This window comes from Patella vulgata, chromosome 8 (assembly GCF_932274485.2).
Source record: "Patella vulgata chromosome 8, xgPatVulg1.2, whole genome shotgun sequence".
Lineage (NCBI taxonomy): Eukaryota > Metazoa > Mollusca > Gastropoda > Patellidae > Patella > Patella vulgata.
Window position 1 is genome coordinate 38,236,397 of NC_065886.2, and position 16,527 is coordinate 38,252,923.

The following is a 16,527-nucleotide window of genomic DNA, read 5'->3' on the forward strand; positions in this document are numbered from 1 at the left end:
ACTGACACCAATATTGTCCTTTAACATTGAAGTCAATGGGCAAATAATTGCTAGTCCGAGTCCGTATGTAACTTCATGGATTATGGCCCCTGGTTGTACGAAAAATCACGTTTTTAGCTGGTGAACACTGTAGAGGTCACAATTTTTATCCGATTTTGTTGAAACTTGAAATGTAAGTTTATATCCCAAAGATCTCGGTTTCTTTCGATATTCGCGCATATCGGACCGTAACTTTCTGAATTATGGCCCCTGATTGTACGACCCCGCAAGTACTGTCCAGTCGGCAGTTGAATGTAAATAGGATAGACCATTTAAATCTTTTGTGTTAATAGTCCTGTAACTAATAGATAACATCTGTTTGGTCGTAAAATGCGTAATAAACTTCACCAAATTCTAGTTCGGGTCATGAACACGGATCAGTCATCCACTTGTTTTCCTCAATTGCATACGGGTCTGGTAAACTTGCCGTATCTTTTCTACATCGAAGTTTTTGTTAATATCGTTTCTGGCATCGGTCGGTAAACCTTACACATATGTAGAAATGGCGATCGGTTTCATTTTATGTAAAACAAGCTCACTGTACGACGGTATTTTCACAAAAAAACACACAATGGCCTATGGGTTTCAGTCTACGAATAAGGCCAGAATCTGCGCATGTCCGAAAATGACGTCAAAAGGGAAACCCGTAAAAGCTCCTATAGAGTACTTTGTTACAATATTTACCAAGTAAAAGTTCACCATTAAGTTAGTTTCACAGATCTAAAAAGTAGACGTCCACCTTTAAGTTAGTTTCACAAGTCACAGATCTACCAAGTAAGTTCGTTTTACATTGATAAGATTTCTAACATTTTTTTTAATCCAACAAACCTTAAGGTTGGGAAGCTTATCGGTCATTATATTTTATCAGAGAAGATTAGTTGATACACGTGTCTGGATAGTTTTAGTTGGACAGGCGATAATTTAATGGGAATAAAAACATGATAATGATGGTGAGTACCTATTTCTTTAAAAGTATCCTGCAAATACCATATAACAATATAAACGGTCAATCAAATGAACTTTCAAAATATACGAGAAGTGTTATCAGGTGCCCTGGAAATGAAATTAGTTTTATTTTTAACATTTTGCTCTCTGAACTAACCGGGTTTATACACACGGGCCAACGCAATGCAGTGTGCTGTGAGGTGGGTGGGGGATATCTGCCCAGAGAGCAGCGTTACCAGCCTATACTCATCGAATTCCAACTGTAAAGTGTTTTTTCACGTGCACGCCAACGTATAGATTAATTATGGGAACTCAGACTTTCGTACCGGAAGAGAACCACGGTGGCTTAGTGAGTAAGGCGCTGGTTTGCTAGCCAGCAGGTCGTAGGTTCGATCCCGGTGTTGGCCTAGAAAGTTTATCGGGATTTTCGTGCCTGGTTTCCCCATGTCAGTGGTGCAGGACGGATAGGACAGTCGCTCGGATGGGACAAAAAAACCCGAGACGTACACGTAAAATTTCCCTTGGCAATTGAAATTTTATATATTAGGATAGGCCTTAGTGCCGCTGTCCAAGAAAAATTATCCTCATAGCACACTGTATGTCCGTCTTCATTAGCCCAGTCAGAGCAGAACAGTTGGACGTTAAACCCCATTTCATTTTATTTCGTACCGCCACCCGGGCAACCAGACGCTGTTCTTGTCAGAACCATCTCTCTGTACCGCTGACAAATCCCGAGGTAGTTTTACGGCCAACACCAGGGCAGAATTAAACTTGTGCGGGCGCTGGGCCTTTTGGGAGCGGCAAGTCGATTGTACAGTGCGAAAAGTTTGAAAAATTAATTCGATTTGGTGCATTCAGGGGTCTGTTCGCGAACTTTAAAGGACAATATTGGTGTCAGTCATAATTACATATGTGATAGAACTGGTTAAATACATTCCAAATATAATTTTAACACAGAGATCATTGCTACGGAAGATGTGTAACAAGCACGTGAAGAAACGGGAAGTGACACCAAACATGACAATCACGAGTTATCCTTCTATGTATCTGACTGATGTAACGAGCGATAACAGACCATCGATCTAATTTCATTTCACTGATAATTCCGTTGAAGTTGAAAAGTTATTATATGGGACGGTGACAGGGTATCTCACAATTCAAAAATAGAATTGGCTGTCACTAGATAAGGATAAACGTGAAAAATAGAAAAATCCCGTGCATTCCCCTGTTTTTATTCATTCTGTTCTTAATAAAAACATGGCAATGCACGGACTTTTTCTAATTTGTTCTCGTTATCTTTTATCTAATGACAGCCAATTCTTTTTTTGAATTGTCAGATATCCTCTCACCGTCTCATATAATAGCTTTTCATCATCAACTGAATTATCAGTGAAATGAAATTCGATCGCGTGTCTGTTATCGCTCTTTGCTTCAATCAGTTATATAGGATAACTCGTGTTTGTCATGTTTGTCGTCACTTCCCGTTTCTTCACGTGCTTGTTACACATCTCCCGTAGCAATGATCTCTGTGTTAAAGTTATATTTGGGATGTATTTAACCAGTTCTATCACATATTTTATAATGACTGACACCAATATTGTCCTTTAAATAATGTATAGTCATATATCCCAAACAGTCAATAATTTATACCGGTGTGATAAATATGTCTACCAGCGGTGGAAAAAGTGTCCACAGCCAGGGGTTAAAATGGGACTCCCGATTGTGAACTGAATGAGGGCTGAGAAAGGCCTTCATTCTAAATTAGAATCTCTCGGTCATCTAGCTTTTGATCTTAAGTTGTACCCAGAATGAGGGAGGTCCGGGATATTTGTCGAGATTTTTCCCACTTTTCATTATTTTTTTATCTATTTGAATCTCGATGATCTAATTCATAGTCCAAAAAATATATATTAACCTAGCGCTATGTTATGTTTATGTATATTCTAGGATTCGTTACTAATTACGGTGCTCATAGCAACTGTTTCCATAACAACTGCTTTGGATAATGGTTTGGCCTTGACTCCGCCTATGGGTTGGTTGTCATGGGAACGCTTCCGTTGTAATGTTGATTGTGTAAATGACCCAGATAATTGTATCAGGTAATATGGAAATACATAAAACATTTTTAAATATCGCCAAAGGTATCATTAATGAAATTCTAATAGGCCATTTTTTTAAATATCGTCAAAGGTTAAAGATTGATAAGGTTTATTCATGGAGTTAAGCTGGGGCGAATGTTGACCGGACAGCGGTGCTATGGTCTACTTATTATCCAATTCTCGCACCTCTCAAAAGCTAAAACCGGGATTGATATATCACGAAGGCATCCGTGTTCTACTATGTTTACAATTCAAGACAACGCTGGGTTCAAAGACCCCCTTTCCTCCAGTTTAATAGTTTTTTCTCGCAAAAGTAGAATGGATGTGGGTGTGATATGTTCCTCTTTCTGTTGTTGGAATATCTACGGAACTACTAAAAAAATATCGGTAGCAAGAAATGATATAACGTATTTTGTGTTCTTAACTCGGCTGCTTAGTGGGTAAGGCGTTGGTTCACTAACCAGAAGATCTTGCGTTCGCTATCGGTGTTGGCCGAGAAAGCTTCTCAGATTTTCCAATGTTGTTTCCCCTTGTCCATGGTGCAGGACATTTGGAATTCGAAATACGAGCAGGACGTAGCACCGCTGTCCGGACAAAATTTCCCTCCTAGTTCACCGTAAATCCCATTTTATTTCATTTCATATCTTTTTTTAAAAAAAATAATGAATAATTTGTTTAGCTTTTAATATGTGCAATTTACATAGATAGAGATTCACACATACATCTCTAATTACGATAGGAGAACAGACTTAATATACACCTCATTTCTAATCTCAACCATTTTAATAACAGTTTGTATTGGTTTTTTAATCCAGCGAGAAGTTAATAAAGCAAATGGCAGATCTGATGATATCAGAAGGATATAAGGATGCTGGCTACGAGTATGTTTGTTCGGATGACTGCTGGCAGTCTATGTCTAGAGCTGCTAATGGAAGTCTGGTAGCTGATCCACAACGATTCCCGAGTGGAATAAAGGGTCTAGCAGATTATGTAAGTTATTAAAATAAAACATAATGTCTCAGCTAGGAATTATATAATATAAATACAGCGGATTCTTGCTTATTACAAATTTAAAGGGAAAAAATACTTTAACCCAATATTTTCCACAATATTCGTACTTAAAAACACGAATTAGATTCAATATTGGTCCATTTCAATCAATATTGATGTTATTATCATGCCGTGAAAATATCGAATCCTAATATCCAATATTTAAGACACAATGAACATTTTATAATCAGTACCGGAGTTGTGTATTCTATTTGTAATAAACAAAGAAAATCATATCCTACAAGACAGTAATGACTGATTCACAAACAAATAAAAACTGTGTAGAATGGACTGAGCCAGTCTATTGTTTCTGTAGTTCACTGTTCATTTGGCGATTTTGTATTTAAACCATTGCTTAGAGTTCCTGGGAGACCATGCTGGAAAATACGAGGGACCGCTCTCGATCAACACCTGGATCGAGCCACCGCGGCTCCCAGGGTAAAATGCGCTTGACTGATATTGATCGTTTAAAAATATGATTTGCAGGTTCACAGTAAAGGGCTAAAACTGGGTATTTATGAAGATTTTGGACATTTGACATGTGAAGGTTATCCGGGATCAGAATTCTATCTTCAGATGGATGCCCAGACATTTGCTTCGTGGGAAGTGGATTTACTTAAGTTTGATGGATGTAATTCACAATTAGACGATTCCGATCGTGGTAAGTATAGGTACTGAATGGTTTTCACTGTCATAACCAATTTCTGATTTATTTTCAGAGTTACTGTGTTAAAATCAGCTGATTGGGGAGCGGGTGCTTATGGGAGACACGGTGGTCCCTGGTTCGATAACGGCGTTCACCCTTTTCTTTCAATAAATATACTTTAATTGTTTCAGGCTACCCCGCTATGAGTTTCTACTTAAATCAAACAGGTCGACCAATGGTATTTACTTGTGAATGGCCTCTTTACCAGACTACGCAAGGCATCATGGTATGTATACTTATACCAAATTTTTTCGGTGGTTTTCGGAGAGGGCGGGGTGTGGCGTGGCGTTAAAGGACTGGAATCACATCTGGAATGTCACTGATCCGAATTCCAACGTCGGTCGTAAAGAACCATCGCCACTTTTAAAAGTAAGCACTGCACGCAAACAAAATCGATAAGACAAACCTGCGGACAAGACAAACTGCACAGATATTGCAAGAAATAAACATCAAACATCAATTCAAGTTAATGAATCCAGGGGAATATGTTTAGTCCTTTGGATTGTATAAAAAAAACCGGGGTCCGATCTAGAAATCAACAGTTCACTTATAAAACAGATTCCGGGTCTATCCGTTCATACTGTTAGTTATAATTATTATGTATATGTTACAGTCAATGTCTACAATCAGGCAATGCGTACAATGCCTTTGTAACCCTAACCCCCCATTCCTTACCCTAACCCTAAACCTAACCCTAACCCGGCAATGTACACATTGACTGGTATATTTCAGGCATTGTACACATTGTATGATTGTAGACATTGACTGTCACATATACATGTATATATATACATGCCCACACGGGACATTAAACGCCATTTGATTCGACAACTGGTTAATTATTAGACAGGATTGACAGTATTGTATGCGTCATGCAACTTACATAAGATATGAATCTTATTATAATTTAAGCCTAACTACACCGGTATACGAGATGCCTGCAACTACTGGAGGAACTGGAAGGATGTCCAGGACTCGTGGGACAGTATAATAGAGATCATTGACCACATGGGAGATGATGTTGGTAATTTTAGTAGTTTCGCCGGCCCTGGTGGGTGGAACAATCCCGACCAGTTGATTGTTGGGGATTTTGGATTAAGTCAAGAGCAGGAAAGGGTTCAATTCGGGATGTGGGCCATGATGGCGTCTCCGTTGATGATGTCTGTTGACCTGAGAAACATCCGACCAGAATCAAAGGCTTTATTACAAAATAAAAATATTATCGCCATAAATCAAGATCCTAGAGGTATAATGGGAGTCAGAACACAACAGGTAAGTTACAACCTAGAGATGCTATGGGTTTAATGGGAGTCAGAACGCAACAAGTAACAACCCAGAGATCATAAGGGATAAAATCGGAGTCAGAGTGCAACAGGTAAGTAATAATCCAGATATTCTTAGGGGTATACTGGGAGTCAGAAAGCACAGGTAAGTGACAACCCAGAGATCCTAAGGTGTATAATGCAGCAGGTAAGTAACAACCCAGATGCTATGGGTATAAGGTGCGCGGAAAAAAAGTCGGAACACAATAGGTAAGTAACAACCCAGAGATCCTAGGTATATAATGGGAGTCAGAACGCACCAGGTCAAGTAACAACCAAGGGGTGCAATGAGTATGTATAATGGGGGTGAGAACGCAACAGGTAAGTAACAACCCAGAGATGCTATGGGTAAAATCGGAATCAGAACGAAACAGGTAAGTAACAACCTAGAGATGCTTTGGGTATATTGGGAGTCAGAACGCAACAGGTAAATAACAACGCAGAGATCCTAAGGCAGGGCTCACACTGTCGGTCGCCAAAGTCTCAATTTGCGATAAAAATATGAAAGTGGCGATTAAAATTTGATTTTGGCGATGATGATGGCGATAATGTTTTGCGGTACTGGCGATTCTTTTTGAGAACTGGTGGGAAAAAAATCTAAAAATTCTAATCGTATTTATTGAGTGCCAATCACGTGGCGGGATACTATAAATTAATCAACTAGCCGCCGATAATCCGGATCGCGTCAATGAGTAATACTAATCAGTTGTCTTTGATTAATTGATTGTTAATTGTGAATGATATATATAAAGCCTATGTCAGGTAATTATTTACTCCTAATGATTAATCCAAGCGGTGATTAATTGATGTTTCGTTGATTTACCCCCACTATACCAGTTCCTTTGTTAAGGGATTAATGGACAATTAACGATGCAACAATGGGGATTAGTTAGGATTAATTAAGGGTCTACCAGTGGATTAAAACAGTTCACTGAACTGAACTGAAAGACAGTTCAATTCAATACTTTATTCCATTTCACATCCACTTTTTTACATATTATTATAGATTTTTAGCATAGAATGTACAAGTTATCATTCACTGAAAGACAGTTCAATTCAATACTTTATTCCATTTCACGTCCACTTTTTTACACATTATTATACATTTTTATCATTTTAGCATAGAATGTACAAGTTATTTAAACATTTCCATTAATCATTTTCCATTCACTTACAAACATTTTCCTATAAAATATACATTTTCAATAAATCTAAAATTAATTTTACAAGCCTACTAAGTTCTCTACACCATGAAACTGGCCCACTTGATTAAGGTCTTAATTATAATCCGATAATCATTAACTGTTCAGGGATTAAAAACTGGTATAGTGGGGTGACCCCGTTTCGATTCGTCTTAAAATACACTGTAAATGATAATACATGTAATCAAAATGGCCGACAGTTCCTTGCTAAGAGAATTAAATATTTTTGATAGCTGAATTCGTTTACAGTGGCTCCATATAAGTCATGTAAAAAATACAAGCATGCCTTTCGGATATCATTATTCCAAATTATAATATCACCACTCGTCGAAAACGTAAGAACGAGTTGAACAGTGACGATTCTTGAGCGAGAAAACAGTTCGCCATTTGTATCATATTACTGTCGCCAGCTCTGAAAGTTAACGACGGGTATATTGTAAGCATCTCTTAACAAATATAATTGAAATTTATACCATTCTATCAGGGATTCAGATTCTGATATCTTTACGGTACCTGAAAAAAACAATAGGCCCACTGTGCACGCAACACATAAATTTATAGAAAATTAGCAATCCTTGGATGATATTTGACGTGTAAATACTGAAAATATATTGTGCAGTACGGTGTTCAAATAGACTAAAGTCACCAAAACTAAAATCTGATCTTATTAAATCCAAACTTTGCTAATCTATTATGTAAAGACAGATTTTTAAAGCTGCTGTATAATGTATTGTGTATATATCGGTAACTGTTTTATAATAAGCCTAGCTGAGACATAAAATTGTTAGATGTTGTTTTTTTTATCACACATTTCTGGCAGATAAAGTATTTCAGTTGGCGGAAAAAAATATGAACATTTTTCTTATATTAAAATTATCATCCATTTTGGCGGAAAAAAAATAGAAAGCCAGTGTGAGCCCTGTCCTAAGGGGTATAATGCAGCAGGTAAGTAACAATACAGAGATGCTAGGGGTATAATGCAACAGGTAAGTAACAACTCAGAGATGCTATGGGTATAATTGGAGTCAGAATTCAACAGGTAAGTAACAGATTTGTTGCCTTTAAACTAGACCGATATCTCCATTTATTGATGTAATAGCACTGTTTTCTGTCTTATATGACCTAGTTTCCGGATGAGACGAAAAAAACAGATATTGCTCATACCACTCTCAAAGGAAACCATCTAGTTTTCGGATGGACGAAAAACGCAGGTCCCCTGTATACCATTGGAGCCAGGTATCTCCGACTCACTGATCAGAAGTTCCCGGGTGTGGTCCCTGTGTTGGCCGCGAAAATTTCTCGGGTTTTTCAAGCTTTTTTTCCCGTATTCGTGGTGCAGGAAGGGCATCCTAGTCGGTCGGGCGGTACGAAAATCCAAGGCCCCGTGTACACGTTGACGTGTCCGTAATAGAACCTTTGCCAGTTTGACTTGATAAAGAGTAGATGGAAACGTCGCTATTCGGATACAAATTAACTTAAAGCGCACCGCATGGGTTATAGCACACTGCATGGGTAATATCACATTGCATGGCATTTGCCTGTCTTTATTAGCCCAATTGTGTTTTCTTGTCACGAATGACTCACCCCTGAGATGTTAAAATTTGTTGTTCTTTATATTTTGCAATATTTCAGATGGGTTTAGTTGAAATATGGAATCGACCTCTGACCCCCGTGGGCAATATGGCGACAGCCTTCATTAATAAAGATACGGGTGGTAAACCATCTATTGTTCCTGTAACCGGAAGTGACCTAGGACTTGTATCTGGGTCTCTATATACTGTATACGACGCCTTTACAATGTCTGTTGTTTATAATAACGCTTCATCTAATGTTAATTATAAGATTATTGTTAATCCTACTGGTATTACTATGTTTAATATACAATTACAGAAATAAACTTTAATATACAGTTAACGAAATATATTTGAATATACAATTACAGAAATAGAATTGAATATACAATTATAGAAATAGACCTTGATATAAAAATACAGAAATAGACTTGAATATATAATTACAAAAATATTCTTTAAATACAATTACAGATACAGAAATAGACTTGGATATACAATTACAGAAATATACTTTGATATACAATTACAGAAATACTTGAATATACAATAACAGAAATATTCTTTAATATACAAATACATGTACTTGTATCTTTTTCCGTGTGTTCTAATACATATACTTGTTTTTATTCGGTACGTTCTAGAACATGTACTAGTGTATTTTTTCGTGTGTTCACGGACATGGTATTGTATCTTTTTTCTGTGTGTTCTAGAACATGTAATAGTGTATTTTGCCGTATATTCTAGGGCATGTACATGTATATTTCGGTGTGTTATAGAACACGCACTTGTATATTTCCCTTATGTTCTATAACACGTATTGTTCCGTTTGTTCTCGAACATGTAATTGTATATTTTCGGGGTGTTCTAAAACACGTACTTACATGTTTTTCAGTGTCTTTTAGAACACGTTCTTGTATATTTTTCCGTGTGTTCTATAACATCTAAACTATTTGGAATGGAATGGGGTTTAACAACTCTATACAATTCTAACAAATGTCTGTGGTTACATGTCCAATGCGAAGGGTGTGATTTTGCCAGGTACTATAAATTTGTGCCCGGGTCCTCGTTCCTTTTTGGTCACATCCAAATGACTACACTTATTTTTCATGATCAGCCCCGTAAGTGCCTCCACTGCCAAGCTGGAACCGAGCGTGAATTATCCTAAAGCTACAGGAGGAAAATTTACCATTTGTTCACATAGATAACAAAATGTTGGGAGTTTTGATAAGTGCAAGCATATATTTATTATCAATTCATATCTTACGACTGTCCTTGACATGTATATTGTTTAGATTCAGCTCTTAAAGTGTCAGAGTGTGATTTGAACGGTATGGAAAGCCCTTACAAACTACAATATTGTACAAGTGGGATTTCTAAATGGAACATCAGTCCAAAAAGGGATTAATTCCGTTCAATATTTACAAAGATATGACGAATTGAAAATCAAATCGATCTATGCTGCTTCCTGTGTAACAAACGCTGCCATCTTTATTTTCCGTGAACCAAATGGATGGGTCTGTTTAAATCCGATTGAATTCACGAAGGGAGAATATCTAGCGTTGGCATTTTGAATTTGTTTTCGTAATTAAATGTTAAATATGCATTATGCACGAGCTAAATCTGCCTGTTACGGGGTTTTCTTTAGGCATGAAACTATTAATTAGACATTTATTAACATGAAAAGACGACATTCAACTCTCGGTGCTATCTGATGGGTACGATTGTCCACAGGTTTGAATCCTATCTGCGGTTCAACGGCCGTTGATGGTTAACCATAAAAATCGAGGCTACAGTGTTATTAAAATGACGATTTCTCGGCTTACAGTAAAGTAATTTGACTGAAATCTTCAGCATATCTGTGACGACGTGTCTAAACTTATTGACCCACAACTGGTTTTGATACTATAAGATATTGTTATTCATCTATAAGCACGTAATTAAAGACTATCAATTCCACATGTATAGACAATGTAGATATGACCTGTATACATTTATAGCCTACCAGTCAGCTAAATTAAGATAACTTGTAAACTCCATATAGTGTGATTTAGACCCAGTTGAAAGGCATATAACCATAAGTTTGCTGACAGTTAGGAGAAGATGAGAGGAGAGAGACAGGGGAAGAGAGTATGGACTTCCCCGAGTTCAGCCGCTACCGGGGCAGAGGGGCAGAATGGTTATCTTAAACTATTCATGTACTGTGTTGATGTTATTGTTTACCAGTGTGTTCTTGGTGTAGTTTAGTTCCTGTTTAATTCATGTTCCCGTGGTATTTATGTAGCTGTTTTATATTTATGTTACTAATGTAAAAAAAATCATATATTTATGAAACTGATATTCTTTTATCACTAAAATAGTGTTACATATCCCCTGTGTCAAAGTTTGTTTTTGAGAAACCAATACAGGTATCGCGCCGTCAATAAATACATTAACCAGCAGCTGCCAGGCAGAATACGCCCACATTTTGCAAGAGATGGATAGAGAACAAGCTAAACAAAAAGCGATTTTTCGAACAATCAAGGGCCATAATTCAGGGAGTTACGATCCGATATGCGCGAATATCGACAGGAACCAAGGTCTTTGGGTTATAAATGTATATTTCAAGTTTTATCAAAATCGGATCAAAATTGTGAGCTCTAGAGGGTCCACAACCTTGATATAACATATTTTTACACTGTTTGCGTACGAGGGGCGGCCATTTTGTCCAGCAGCTTTGATCCAATTTTCAAGAAATTCGCACTCAACCGTCATTAAGGTGTAACGGTGATATATGTTCAAACGGTTTTTTAAATCGGAATAAAATTGTGACCTCCATAGGGTCCACGGGCTAAAAAACGTGATTTTTCGTAGATTCATGGGTCATAATTCAGGAAGTTACGGTCCGATATGCGCAAATATCGAAATTTCAACAAAATCAAATAAAAGAAAGTGTGACCGCTATAGTGTCCACAAGCTAAAAACGCGATTTTTCGTGCAATCAGGGGCCATAATCCACGGTCCGATACATGCCAATATCGAAAAGAACCGAGATCTTAGAGAGATAAACCTATATTTGAAGTTTCGTTGAAATCGGATAAAAATTGTGAGCTGTAGAGTGTCCACAAACAATTTGTACGGACGGACGGACAGGTGCGACGACAATATACGTCAGTGGCAATTATGGAATTCAAATTAGGGTTGGAATGAATTCTCTCAAAGTAGTCTAATACATGTTATTTTAAGCATCATCTGGCTTCATTAGTCCATCCGGATTATTTATTGATGCGATTAAATAATATAATTAGAGACTAACGCTAACCAAAATCACAGATGTTCTAAGATTAATTTGAGTGATATGTTTTTGCGGTATAGACAGACCTGAAATAATTGATGTATATAATAAATACATGTAATTAGTAATTGATTACTGTTTAGTCTAACTTCCTTAATAGGCGTCTACTATTTCACCGGGCCGTCTTCAGAATCGTTAGCCGGCCATACATGATTCACACGAGCAGACAAGTTGCGATTTTCTGCGCAAATCATCGTTCGTACTGAAAGCGACGATAGCACTGAAATTCGCTCTTCTGTCACGTCACATGTATGACTTTTGACCCCGCACTGTGATTGGCTAATGAAAATCGTTCGTGCGAACTGTTCCCAAAAATTCGCTCTTGAAGCAATCTGCGGTTTTCCGCTTGAACAAAAATTGAACCGTGTTCGCGTTCGCCGCCAGTAAAAACGGCTTCATTGAAATAGCAGTTAAGCATTCAAATGCGGTCTCCGCGTTCGCGGTCGTGTTCACATTCAGTATAAACGGACCTTCAGAGACACCTCTGTTTTCTCCAGTGGGCGCCCCATTGGTGTTTTTCAGTGAATCCAGTATTTTTCTATTAAAAGTGAGTATCTCTACTTTCCATATAGGCCTCTACCAAATATGCCTCACTACCCTATACTTTCGTGGGAATGTTTTTAACTACCAAGCCAATGAAGGAATAGACTTGGTTGTGAAATACGTCAGCCAATGATGGTATAAACTTAGTTGTCGAATACGGAAGTGAAATGGTCACGTGAAGAATAACTGAGGGTGGATTGGATATTCAAGTCAGCTAACTGCCAAGGTACCAAAAGATCAAATAAAAGTGTCAGAGAGAATGTGCGCGCGTTCTTCCTGAACTATGGAATTATGTTAAGAAAGTGAAATCGTCACGTGAAGAATAACTGCGGGTGGATTGGATAATCAAGTCAGCTAACTGCCAAGGTACCAAAAGATCAAATAAAAGTGTCAGAGAGAATGTGCGCGCGTTCTTCCTGAACTATGGAATTATGTTAAGAAAGTTGTGCTTTTATCTTTCAATGTTATTGAAGAATAAAAAAAGGGATTTCTATTTTGTGAATTTCGTGTTATTTTAGGATAGCTGACATATGAGTGACGTAGTTTTGTGTTTTGATTTTTCAATTGATAGAATACTTCATGGTTTTTACATCTGGTCATCACGTCTTGATAACAGGTTGGTGAAACTGGGTGACTAGAACATGGACCCATTAGATTAAAAGATAGCTCCTTTCGGGTGACAAAATATTTTGGGATAAAGAAAATACCCTGGCGGACTAGATGAAAAATTTCACGAAGAAGGCAATGTAGTGTAACGACATCTGCCCGATTCTAGAATTTAAAAAAACCAGAAACCTTTGTTTTCAGAAGGTTGTGTGTTCTGTTCACCTCTAGCAGACGTACACAATGGTAAACACGGAAGGATCCAAACCTCGAACTCAGATAATTGTCAATGGAGTTTTGGGCATATTAATTTTTCTGTTAAACAGTCTATCATTAGTGTCCATTCTTCAGAGTAGATCGTTTCCTAAACGACAGAAGGTTGTGCTCTTTTCGCTGCTGATCTCCAATATGATTCTTGGAATGCACGTTTTGTTAGTTAGATTGATGCATATCGACTCTATCAGCGAGCATGTTCTTTGTCAATCTCGTTTATTTGCTGGCATTACTCTTATATTTGCGACCATTTTATCCAATCTACTTATTACTACTGAGCGATTTCTTTGCATAATCTTACCCATGAACTTATACCAGAAAATAACTTGGAAAAAACTTACGGTAGTCGTCATCTTTTTGTGGAGCTTGGCCGGTTTGTTAACGTTTTCGTTTTTCTCCGATGGCTTTGGTGGGCCTATTTGTCAATTTATAGTTTCTGGAAATCCAAATGGCTTTGACGTGCCTGTTTGTCAATTGATAGTTACTGCAAATTCAAATGGCCATGTTTTCCTCGGTTCGTTCATCTTTGTTGCATTTTTGATTAACGTTATAATGTATACGTACATTGTTAAAGTAGCAAGACGTCACATCCGGCAAATTTCCACCACAATAGTTGGAAATACTCCAGTAATTGACGAGAGAAGGTCTTTCCAGAGCAAAGCTGAATTACGTATGACAGTGACTGTGGGTATTATTGTTGGTATGTTCGGGGCGTCCTATTGCCCAGCTGCCGTTTATATAACGTATTGTGGACATATTGTTTCTGATGTGTTCGCCGTTGACGCAAACGACAAAACTGTCTTCACAACCATGGTAACGTTCTTTATAATCAACAGTGTTATCAATCCTCTTATATATATTTTACGACTCAAGAACTGTCGACAGGAAATGGTAGCAAGAATATTATGTCGGCCCCAACCCCAATTTGAAAACCAGAGCCAGAACTTTTAAAAGTGGATTATCGTTTAGAAGATCTGCTTCGGTCCACGAAAAAAAACAATCATTTTCGATTGGACTATACCGTTCTTCAGGGCATGTTCGAATTTAGATTGTGTGAAACATTAGACAAGCCACCGTTTAGATATTATAGATGTTTTAACGTTAGATTTAAGATATTGTTTTAGAATATATCAATTTAATACTATTTGGGTTGTATTATAATAGGCTATGAAATGAAATTGCTGATCTTATATGAGAAGGCTATAGGGATGCTTGCTAAGAGTATGCGTGTTCAGATGTTTTAACTTTTAATTTAAGAGATAAGCACATTTTTAGTGGTTTTCGATCAGATTAATCGACGCCAATAAAACATCCTCAGCCCCGGAACCTTTAAAGTCACATTATCGTTTGGTTGAGCTTCCACTTCTGAAAAGACATTTGTGTTGATATAGTGTGAGACGTATGTGTAAACAATGTTCTCGTGGAACTCAGGCTATCATCTGGAGTTACCATACTGTATTATTAAGACACCGTTCCGACTGGGAGACAGGCATCATTCGGCGATCCTAGAAAAGCATAATTCAGAGTTTCTGGACACATCATACACCTCCTTGGGATGTAGCGTTGGCTCTTACAGTCTGTAAGGGCTGAGTGCGAGGCTTATGGACTTCAGACTATAGATTACAAGCTATTATATAACAGCATATCTGTTGTTATTTCTTGTATACTGTTATATAATCAAGGATTTAATAGATGTTATAGCTGTTTTAATTTTTTCAATTTAAGATTTGCGCATATTTTTAACAGTTTAATCGACATCAATGTAACACAAATTGCCGTCTGATTAGCCGTCGCTCAGGGTTCAGGTGTTTTTTTAAGAAGTTTAATAGGTGAGTCTAGGATACTTTTGAATATATATTTAACAAGTGTCTACGCTTAATCAATGATAAATGGCGTTGACAAGATTCTATAATGCAACCAAGGATAAATGGGTACTTATGAGAACAATGCATATAATTTTCAAGCAGATCGACGGATCGATAACTAGTGTTTAGAGCGTTCATAAAATCATACGAAGTGAACAAGGGCAATAAACCTAACAGTAATTAATTTGAAATATTTGCTAACCGATAGGCTTCTTCATTTCATTGCATATATATTTTAAGCATACCAATGGTAACGCGTGTCGCACCAATTTTTCTATGGTTCTGCAAAATCATCAAAATGAACGGAAATTGTTGAAATTTGATACAATGACAGTTTTTCTTGTTAGGGCATTCACAGACTTCTACAAGGTGAGCAAGAATTATAACTTTGGGAGTGATTATCAGAAATTCCCGAATTTCATTAGACTGTATCGCAACACCAACAAGGCAGACATTATTAAAGACCACGTAAGATCAAAAATCTAAATTGCATCTATGTATAGCCCATGGTTTCTATATGAACTTTACGGCAAGTTCACACCAATCTGATTAAAATTAAGTCCGCTGTTAATGTTTAAGTATCCGAAACGCCAAAACGCTTTTCGAATTATCAATTACGACCTTAATCCGGTTGATTGGCTGGTGACGTCACAGGCACTACACATGGGATATACATTATCTATACAATATCTCACTGTCCGTACAATATAGCACTATCAATACACACGGCAACTGGACAAGCGTCTATTGACGGTCCAATTACCACGTGACTGGCCTAATCATAATCACCGAATTATCGTCTTTCATTGGTATAGATTAGACATTTGTGATTGGAATATTTTAGAGTGAATTTAAAATGCCATATCATGCCGTAGATCAATTTAAGCTGCCTTTGTTTAAATAGGTCACGTGTCAAATGAAGATGACTCAAGAAATTAGCGCATTTACCGGTAATTTGGATAACCCCGTAATACT

General features: G+C 37.4%; 1 protein-coding gene across 1 annotated transcript; it reads left to right on the forward strand.

Moving 5' to 3' along the window:
- The first annotated feature begins 945 nt into the window (after positions 1-945).
- LOC126830438 (alpha-galactosidase A) lies at positions 946-9,259 on the forward strand. Its single transcript, XM_050560825.2, has 7 exons — positions 946-989; positions 2,932-3,083; positions 3,899-4,073; positions 4,620-4,794; positions 4,971-5,065; positions 5,752-6,111; positions 8,996-9,259. The coding sequence occupies exons 1-7, from the start codon at positions 978-980 to the stop codon at positions 9,257-9,259; spliced, it is 1,233 nt and encodes a 410-aa protein (XP_050416782.2). The 5' UTR covers positions 946-977.
- Positions 9,260-16,527: the final 7,268 nt, after the last annotated feature.